Source organism: Macrobrachium nipponense, chromosome 22 (genome assembly GCF_015104395.2).
Source record: "Macrobrachium nipponense isolate FS-2020 chromosome 22, ASM1510439v2, whole genome shotgun sequence".
Classification (NCBI taxonomy): domain Eukaryota; kingdom Metazoa; phylum Arthropoda; class Malacostraca; order Decapoda; family Palaemonidae; genus Macrobrachium; species Macrobrachium nipponense.
In genome coordinates this window covers 80,842,695-80,852,845 of record NC_087213.1, presented here as the reverse complement: position 1 = coordinate 80,852,845, position 10,151 = coordinate 80,842,695, and the positions used below count along the sequence as shown (strand labels likewise).

General features: G+C 38.7%; 1 protein-coding gene across 2 annotated transcripts in view; it reads left to right on the top strand.

Annotated features, from left to right (window-relative positions):
• The window catches only part of LOC135198822 (SET and MYND domain-containing protein 4-like), an 84,886-nt gene extending 80,142 nt beyond the window's left edge, over positions 1 to 4,744 (top strand). For both annotated transcript variants that reach the window (XM_064226792.1, XM_064226793.1), the window contains exons 3-5: positions 946 to 1,067; positions 1,737 to 2,207; positions 3,440 to 4,744. In XM_064226792.1, the coding sequence (XP_064082862.1) occupies positions 946 to 1,067; positions 1,737 to 2,207; positions 3,440 to 4,027 (1,181 nt within the window). In that variant the 3' untranslated portion in view covers positions 4,028 to 4,744. The remainder of the gene's footprint in view (positions 1 to 945; positions 1,068 to 1,736; positions 2,208 to 3,439) is intronic.
• The last annotated feature ends 5,407 nt before the right edge of the window (positions 4,745 to 10,151 follow it).

Genomic DNA, 10,151 nt, shown 5'->3' with positions numbered 1-10,151 from the left:
AAGCTTACCTGGGTTGACAATCCTTCTGTTTAAGATGAGAGTTGGTAGCCACAAACCTTCACATGCTGTTAAGTTTCCATATACTGTTTAAGAGATGGGGGGCGATACCCCTTTTAAAGCTTTGTGGAGCCTTATTCAATTATAAACAAAATATGCAATGTTATGAGTACCTGGTTGACATACAATTAGCTCAAACCAGGTTGTTTTTTGTTTTGAAGGAAGTAATGCAAGGAGAATGTATTGAGATTGGAAACGATGTGAAATTTTTTTACCAAAAGGTTGAGTGGTTCAAAACCATATTAGGCAAGATTAAAGAACCTGCTATAGTGAAAGTATTAAGTATTAAAGTATAAATTTTACTGTAAAAGACAGACTAATCTGTGGTTCATATGTCCTGAAGAAAAAATGGTTTGAACTTTGTATAATGGGTTTTTGTGCAAAGTTTTATTTACAGAAGGAAGTTACAAAGGAGGAAAATGACAACTGGAAATAACTTACTCTTAATGCATTATATCAAGAGAAGAATGTACTCGTAATATTAAGAAAGTAGTATGGGTGGTGTTGAGATAATCTGAAGTCACAGTATATATTATAGGTATAACATATATACTAGTACATGTACTCAGCACCAACCACGCTACTCACTTAATGTTACATTCTCTTGACATATTGCACTACGGCATTAAGAGTAGGTCATGTGTATATATATATTAAATCGATTGATTATTAAGCTATAAATACCCATCAGTCCGTGCTGAATTATTAAGCCATAAATAACTTTAATATTGAAACCACTTTACCGTAGCAGTAACTACATTCAAAGAGAACTGTAAATCCTTTAGATGTTTGATGCAAGTTGTTATGAAAGTAAAGTGAAGTTGCCCTTATCGGCATTTTTTGGGGAATACACCAATCTGATCTCGATCTTAAATTTTGCACCTGCAGGTGAGGTCCTAGTTGCGGAGAGAGCATTTGCTGTTGCTCTTGGGCAAAATCTGCTACCTACACATTGTTCCACTTGTGCTTTCCCATGTGTGAACCCGCTTCCTTGTCCTGGATGTTCCAAGGTAGTGTAGCTTTGTTACTTTGTAAAAGTATATTTCATGTTCAGTGACAACATTTTTTATTCATGTTTTCCTAGAGAATGCACAAAGAAGCTAGTGACTGTCATGATTCAGAAGTTAGTTTCAAATTGCCGAGTAGTGGAAGTTATCTTTGTACTGAGCTAGTTCTTATTAAATAGGTGTAACTGTCGATATACAGTAGTAGTAAATACAATAATAAGCCAACTGCATCAGTTCATAAAAAGGTGAACTGGATTTTGTGGTTTGATGTTCCCAAGTAGTTTGCAGCTGTTACCAGTGAATACAGTACATAGCTGGAAATGGATTAAATTTTAATGTAATTTAAAATCAGTCTGGTTAGTTAGCCAGAAAGTTTATATATAACAGAGTATACTGGTTTTGTAAAGTCAGAGTAATGTTTATTAGATGTGATTCAAAGTAACTGAAGCTCTTTTTAAAATCAATTCCAAACCATGTAAAAATACTCATGTTGGGAAATTTTCTCGTGGATGTATGGGACAAATTTTTGGGGTACTCTATTTTTCAGCCAAAATTAAAAAATCTGAGATTAGACGTTTATAACTCTTTAAAAATATTTGTTGTGTTTTCATCAAAGATTTGAAACTCCCGTGATATTTTTTTTATGTTCATTCAATCCCTTTTATTCTCCAGGTGGTATTCTGCAGCAAGCCCTGTCAGGTAAAGGGCCTTTCGGAAGACCATTGGTTAGAGTGCAAGATCCTCAGTTCAGTACTTGTTCATGGACTGGGAAAAATTGCACTTTCCTATAAATTACTGAAAACATGGAACTTCAGCCAGATTAAATCTATGTACGATAAGCTGAAGAGGGATAAACCTACTAGTCCCGAACGGTTAGGTTTTGATAAAAGTGGAAAATACAACTCATCATCTTTTCAGTCTGTTTACCATCTTCAGCAATGCATGGATTCCAGAAATTTGGAATACGTGATTTCCTTATGCATGGATGCATTTCGGTTGGCTAAGCTATTAGAGTTGAGCAAAAGGTTCTTCGTTGATGAATCGGGCACACCTGTAACAGTGACTAAAAAAGATTTTTTAGACACATGCAAGATTCTAGTCAACCAGCAAGCTATGTATACTGAATTTATGTTGGAATCCCAAGTGAGTTACCACAGAAATGCAGCAGTATTTTCGAATTCTGTTCCTTCATGGTTAATCTTTACTTTTAAAGTTTGCCTTCTCTTGTTTAAGTGTTGAAAACTAAGCTTTTAGTGGCAGTTTTGTCTTCTCTTGTTTTAGTGTATGTCCTCAAGTAAGTTTAATCCTGCTTCTTTGCACGTTTTCTAGTAAAATGTATTTACCCAATCCACCCTGTTGCGACTGTTAACCATATAAGGTCCACGAGATGTAGGAATCTAATAAAAAAAATATTTTAAACTCACTTTTATTAAAATGCACTATAAAAGTTAAAAAAATAAATTGTTTGAAACACACCAGGATTTTCTTTAATTATTCATGTCACTTATTTTTTATTTTTTATACATGGTAAATTGTAAGAAAATCCTGATGGGTCTCAAAAAATTTATTTTTCCCTTTTTAGTATATATATTTTTAGAATCATGTTTAGAAAAAAATTGCATATTGCAATGTTATGCTTATTTCATACAGTATCAATTGTAGCAAACGAAATTTATATCCTGTCGACCCAAAAGAGGTTTTAAGAATACGTAGTTATTTACCAATTCAAAGAAGTAACAGAAAAAAGCAAGCCAAGTAAAAGCATATAAAAAGAGTGGATGATGTCAAATAACTCCTTATATGTTATGGCAAACTGTTCTGTATCCATTACGCATTGATATGTGACCCACTAGCCAGTTCCAAGTTGCACTTGTACTTTGCTATCCTCTCGCAGACCAGAGACTTGTAATTGTCTTTTTATTCTCCCTACTACATATCGTCCTCATTTCTGATATTTTTAGTTTCTTAATTGTCATTCGTAGGCATGCCTATTCTTTTTCGACGTATTTCCTTCTTTAAGGCTATCTTTATATCATGCCTGCCTCTTCAGTAGGCTATCTTTATATCATGCCTGCCTCTTCAGTTAAGTCTATCTTTATACCATGCCTGCCTCTTCAGTTATTTGGTTCGACAATACATTGTATTTTTAAAAATCCCAAATTTCAATACAGTGGATACATAGCAACATCTAACTATAATGACATGATGTCACATAAATGGAAGTTTATACAATGTAATAAACTAGACATACATACATATATGTATGTATACTATATGTATATAATATAATGCAAAATGTTTGAAAAAATATGGCATGAACAGTAGTCTCAATTATTTCTGAGTAAGCCTAATTCTCCATTCTTTTGTATTTGCAGGTGATGGAACTGTTCCCAGCAAAAAGTCTCATCAACCACTCCTGCTCTCCTGTTATGTCCAGTAGAGGTTTTGGCCGAGAGTTAGTCTGTTATTCTTTAAGACCTATTGCAGCTGGCGAGGAACTAACAGTTTCCTATTTATGTGAAACTGACTTCAGCAATAAACTCAAGCTGCAAAGAAAAGGAGAAATGGTGAGTGACACTTTTCTCTGCAGCTGTCAGGCTTGCGAGGAGAACTGGCCAACTTTTCTGCATCTACCTAAAATTAGGTGGTCATGTGTAAATTGCACAAAACCGCTTTTGAATGGGGGAATGCATTGCAATGAATGTGTACAAAGTCTAATAGGAGAAGTAGATATTGAACCAGCTTTGAAAATGAGTAACATTTGTGAAAAGGTAATGTCAGCCCTTGGTGTTTTACGTCAAATGCAAAAGAGAGTTGAGTTAAGGGAACCCATAACAAAACAAGATTTTAGACATTTGTGTGCAGCATCAGAGGTAGCCTTTACATACACAACATTGCCTTCTAAAGCACTTGTAAACTTCATGAAGTTAGTGGATGCTTGTGGTCAAATGGGGTTGATGTGAAAAGTGAAGTACTTAATGTAGTAGAAGTGCAATTTTTGTGTTGATAAGCCTCCACTAGTTAACTTTCAATTGTCTTATGTAAGAGCGTTTCCAGCAGTTAACTTTCAATACTCTGTTAATTATATACTCTATATCATCGAAGTTAAGTAAGGTCATTTTGATAAACATTATTTGCAAGCTTGTGGATAAAAGGAATGTAAATGTGTAAGAATTAGAGGTATGATAATTTGCTATGGAAATCATACTACAGTTAGAAGGTCGGTTCTAGTTTCACGAAATTGTTGATGCAAAAGAAAAAATTGGATTTTATTTTTTTAGTATGGTCAGTGTTATTATTTGAGTTTTGCACCAGTGTCGAAAGTATACATGGCCCCAGAGTTTCAAATTCAGTGGTGCATCCTTATTATATAATAAGCTTGCTGTCTTCTGGCCAGCTCAAATTACTCATCATTGGCCCATGTGAGCATATGTGCTTTGCATTTTTTTTTTTCAAAAAAAAATTAGTTTTCCTTTTCGAATAACTTGGTCATTTTCAAAGACAGGGTCTTTTTAAAGCAAATTAAATCTCATAATGGCATTGCTTTGTAACAGTCGATTACCTTGTAACACATTTATTACATAGGTCAAGATCCTTATCTAATGTAATGATGAATTCAATATTTCTCTGTCAAGGAGGAATAAAGTGTTCTTAATTAACCATTAAAGTATGCCCCCATATATTGTTCCTTTCATTTGTCCTCATGAGTGTACCGAGGCAGTAGACTGCCAACAATTCCATTTGCTTAGGTCACCAGAAGTCAGAACCCAAAATAACACTGAACTGTTGAACACTTTGTGTGCGTTTATCCAAAGAACCATTGACAACAAATGAATACCCAAACATCTTTGGAGACAGAAGCTCCCAAGACTATTCACTGAGGCATGGAGCTTGCAGCTGCATTTCAAAAGTTGCTGCACATAGATTTGCAACCTGCCGTTAGTGATCAGTATGAGGAGCAATGAAACTGAAAACCAATTCACTTTTATAAGGAACACTATGATGCCTGAGATTTTCATCCTGATTTACCAATGTTGACTGGTACTGTATTTTTTATTTGATTGCCAATGTAAACCACAATAGATTAACTTTCTTGATGGCCAGTTTAGTTGGTTTCTTAAAGTCACTTGTGTTCCCTAAGGGAGCGTTCTTCGGCCTGTACAATACTGGTTTTAAAAGTGATGTGGCAAGTTCTGGAGAATAAACAGACTGCATACTCCCATGATGCTACTAATTGACCTGTTGTTATATTTGTGCGCCTTATGTCTGTTGATGAAGCTTCCTTGAAAATACATCATGGGACATAAAGCTTAACCTTCAAAAACTCAAGTATGATAGTCGTTCCGGACTCTTTTGCGTTTGCATCCTGATGTACATTTAAATTGTGTGGTTTTAAACTTCAGGAACTATTTGAAGATATTGACTTTTAGGAGGCACATGCTTCCTCTGTTTCTCAGTGTTTACATATTTCAGGCATGTTTTCGGATGAAGCTCTAATGTCTAAGTGCTTCAACTCCTTCTTCCTTGTTTGGACTACTGTTCTACAGTGTGGTCTTCTGGTGCTGGGTCTCATCTCGAAGTCTTCAATACAATCTATATAACATCAGTGAATTATATTTTGCTATGATCCATTAAATAGCGCCTCAGTGGCGTAGTCGGTATGGTGTTGGCGTGCCACCTCGTTGTCCGCGAGTGCTATTCTCGGGCATTCCATTGAGGTATGAGTAGGGTGACCATACGTAAAGTCGCTCTTTTTTACTCTATCCCCCAAAAAATTGCAGTCTTGGGGGGACGCCCTAATGTCCCCTTTTCAGCCTTATGGAGGAGTTATGAAGTTCCATTTGACAACGTCTGTGTCTGTGTGTGTGTGAGAGAGAGAGAGGGTGTAATTGCTGTATGGATAGTTAATGACTGAATTGGTTGTTGGTAGGTTCTGGCTGGGTTGTCTGCTGGTGCTGTTGATTGTTAGAGTTCTGTGTTTTTGGTGTTTTTGAGTCAGTCTTTGGTGAGAGCTGGTGATAGTCGGGAGTGTCGACAGCAGTCGGTTGACGGATTTGAAGTCGGTTAAGTTTTTGTGTGTTATTGATTTGTTGTTTGCTTGTTGTTGAGTTAATGTTTTTTTTTTGCTTTAGAGTTGTGCCTGTGCTGTTGTCTTTGTTGTTATTCTTTGGTGTTGTTAGTGGGTGTGTATGTTGCCTTTGTGCTGTTGCTTTTTTTTGTGTTGGTTGTGGTTTGTGCAGTGGTCTTGGATTGATTGTTCTTTTTTTTTTGTTGTGTTGTGGTCCTTGGTTGTTGAATTGTTGGTTGTAGTCCTTGGTTGTTGTGTTGTTGTTGTTGATATTGGGTTGTGGTCCTTGGTTGTTGTTGTTGGTATCTCTTGTAACCTCGACCAGTGGACAGCACAGGATAGGGACTGTTGGTGCGGCAGCTGCAGGGCAATTGCGGTATTGAATTGTGTGATTGGTGGAGAAAGTGAGGATGGAAGGGTTAAAGGAGGAGTTATGGTTGGCGAGGAAAGCTAAGGGAAGGTTGGAAGTGGGGAATGAGAGGTTGAGGTAGAGTGTGAGGAGCTGAAGAGCGAGTTAGAGGACATGAGAGGAATGCTAAGGAGTGCGAAAGTGGAAATGAAAGAAGAGGTGAAAGGACCGGAAGAGAGAATGGTTGAGAAAATGGACAAAAAATTTGCGGTAATGATGAATGCAGTGCAAGAGATGATGCAGGAAATGATAAAGGGATTCGTGGGAGAGGGAGCTGTAGGAGGTAGGCCTACTGTGTCTTGTGATGGGCCAGGAGTGGTAAAGGGAGCGAAAGAGCAAGTGGATGAGTCTACGAGTGAAGAAGTTATTCGGTTGTGATAGGTAAGGGAAAGAAGGGGAAGACACAGGGTAAGGATAAACCTGAAGACCAGAATAAGAAAGTGGCTGAGGAAAAGAAGACTAAGGGAAAGAAGGTTAGTAAGGGTGACGGACAGGATGAGATTAGGACAGAATACATTGGGGAAAGGGCTGAGAGTGATTTGGATAGCGGTGAGTGGAAACAGGTAAGTAGAAAGAAGAAGGGTAAGAGAGCGTAGTCAGGGGTATGGACATGAGTACGGAAGTGGATTCGATGTATTCGGATGAGGGAAAGAGGGGTCAGAAAGAAAGTAGCGAAAGTGAGAGTGAGCAAGAGCTACGAGAGGCTGTGTATATGAGAGAGGTACCCCGATGTGCACAATATGAGGAATATGGTAGTAGGGACCTAGGGGACTTTTTTTAAAGAACATGAGAGGTATTGTGAGGCAAAGTATGGGGATAACAAGAGAGTCTGGGCAAGAGAGTTAGGTAGCTTTTTGACGGGATTTTTGTCGAATATGTATAGGATAATTATGAGTGTAGGGAATGTGCCGTATGAGAGTGTAAAAGCTAGGATTGTAGAACAGGCAAAGAGGATAAAGAGTAGCGTTAGATATAGGAGAAAGCAAGATTTTGAAGAGGCAAGAATGAATGTTGGCGAGTCGTTGTCGATGTATGTCTGTAGTTTAGAAACATTAGCCAGGAAAAAGTTTGGGGACAAAGGGATAAATGAGTGTAAGAAGTTAGTGCGAAAGTTGTCGGCGACTGTACCAGAGAGTGTATATGAGTTTGTAAATCTAAAATGTAAGGAGAAAATGTGATGGACGAATAAAAGGTTAACATGGAGTGACATTTTAGAAATAGTAGAGGATTACGAGTTAGATAGGTGTATGAAAGAGAGTAGAAGTGTTAGTGTTAGGACTGAAGTAGCTGAGGTTGTACCAGAGTTTAAAAGCTATTGGGAGAAATTTGAAGGGCCTTTTGAGATTTTGGAAGTGGGATTGAGTTATGTGTTGGGGAAATTGCGAGTAGATGGGGGTGTGGATGAGGTTAGGGCACACCATAACCAGCTCCGTAAGTGGAGGGAAGTACCCCAGTATGTTCGGGAGAATGCGATGAGTGAGTGGTTGAGGGTGAATAAATGTGAGCCGAGTGTCAGTGAGCAAATGGGTCTGGAAGATCGGCAGTTGGTGTTGGTTGAGTATGGAAGGAAGCGGAAAAAAGTCAGGAAAGGGAATGAAAGGGAGAAACGTGAGCTGCATGATAGAGGGGTTAGTGTTAGGGTAAAAATGGTGGATAAGTCTACACAGTCTAATACAGATGACTTTGAGGGGAGGAATGATACATATAGCGTGTGTGGGTTTGAATTGACAGGGTTTAGTGAAGTTTCACCGGGAAGGGAATCGGGTAGTAAGGATGTAGTTGGCAGTATGAATGAGTCTCTTCGGGAGTTTGGCAGGAGTGTAAATGAGGTAAGTGATTTGGTGGCAGAGTTACGAGAGATGTTCGGGCAATAGTTAGAGGGGGTAGATGAGATAGTGAATGGGATTTGGGGGGATGGTAGTGAGGGAGATAGTAATGGTAGTCTGACTGGAAGTGATCTGGGAGAAGTTGATGGCGGTGTAACTAAGAGTGTGTATAAGGGTCCTCAAACAAGATCTAGGGGACCTGTATCTGAGCATCCGTGGGTGTTGTGGAAGGCTATTTAGTGTGGGTGTTGTGAGTGAAAGGAGATGTAACAGGGGAGGAAATATGGAGGAGTTGTGAAGTTCCATTTGACAACGTCGGTGTCTGTGTGTGTGTGTGAGAGAGAGAGAGATGGTGTAATTGCTGTATGGATAGTTAATGACTGAATTGGTTGTTGGTAGGTTCTGGCTGGGTTGTCTGCTGGTGCTGTTGATTGTTGGAGTTCTGTGTTTTTGGTGTTTTTGAGTCAGTCTTTGGTGAGAGCTGGTGATAGTCGGGAGTGTCGACAGCAGTCGGTTGATGGATTTGAAGTCGGTTAAGTTTTTGTGTGTTATTGATTTGTTGTTTGCTTGTTGTTGAGTTAATGTTTTTTTTGCTTTAGAGTTGTTGTGCTGTGCTGTTGTCTTTGTTGTTATTCTTTGGTGTTGTTAGTGGGTGTGTATGTTGCCTTTGTGCGTATGTTGGTTGTGGTTTGTGCAGTGGTCTTGGATTGTGATTGTTCTTTTTTTTTTGTGTTGTTGTGGTCCTTGGTTGTTGAATTGTTGGTTGTAGTCCTTGGTTGTTGTGTTGTTGTTGTTGTTATTGGGTTGTGGTCCTTGGTTGTTGTTGTTGGTATCTCTTGTGACCTCGACCGGTGGACAGCACAGGATAGCCCGGAGTATCTGGAGTGTTGGTAAGTACGTGTGTTTTGTGTTTTTTTTGTTTTTGTTTTGTTTTTGTATAGGTGTAGGTCAATTGTCCTGCGTGTATTTGTTGTGTAAAGAAGAAAGTGTGACTGAGGGTGGATTTTGGCAGGTGGATCGTTTAGGTTAATGTGGGGGGGGATTTTGCAACTTGTTTTTTCTAGCTTGTGATCTCGCCACAGCCTTATGTCCCACATTTGCCCACCCCCCCTGCCATTGCAAATGTATTTAGTTATATAAATTCCTGATTTTTGTTTTCTTTTACTAAATCTGTATGGTTTCCCCACACTGGCCCATACACCGCCTCCATTTTCTTTAAGCAAATGGAAAAATAAGGGAACTAATGTGCGTTCTGTACACGTACGACACCGTGAACAACTGATCCTACAATTATCCATGTCTGTGTTTATAATGTATTGCCCCGGCTAGTATGCAACCAGCCCTTGACATATGATGTAGTACGTATATTACGGTAATCATGTCAACCAAAAGGAAAGCTACTTTCAACAAAGACTTCGTGACTCAGTGATGTACCATCATTCAAAGGAAGAGGACGTCTGCTCAGCTCTAGCACCAATGGCTCAATTGCCACCACCCGCTAAACCCCTAATACATTTTATTGAATTACTGAAGGAACATCAAATGCAAGCAGTACAAGATGAGAAACATTAGGAGAGCAAGCTTGGAAACCATAAACTCGGAGTTATCGAGTTTTGTAAACTGTACATTGCGGAATGAAGACATTACTAAAAAGCTGCACACCTTGACGACATAATTCTACAGGGAAATGTCTGCAATCAAAGCATCACAGAAGTCTGGAGCTGGCACGGAAGATCTCCACACTCCGAAGTTATGGTGTTTTGATGAGCAGCGTTTCCTGTAAT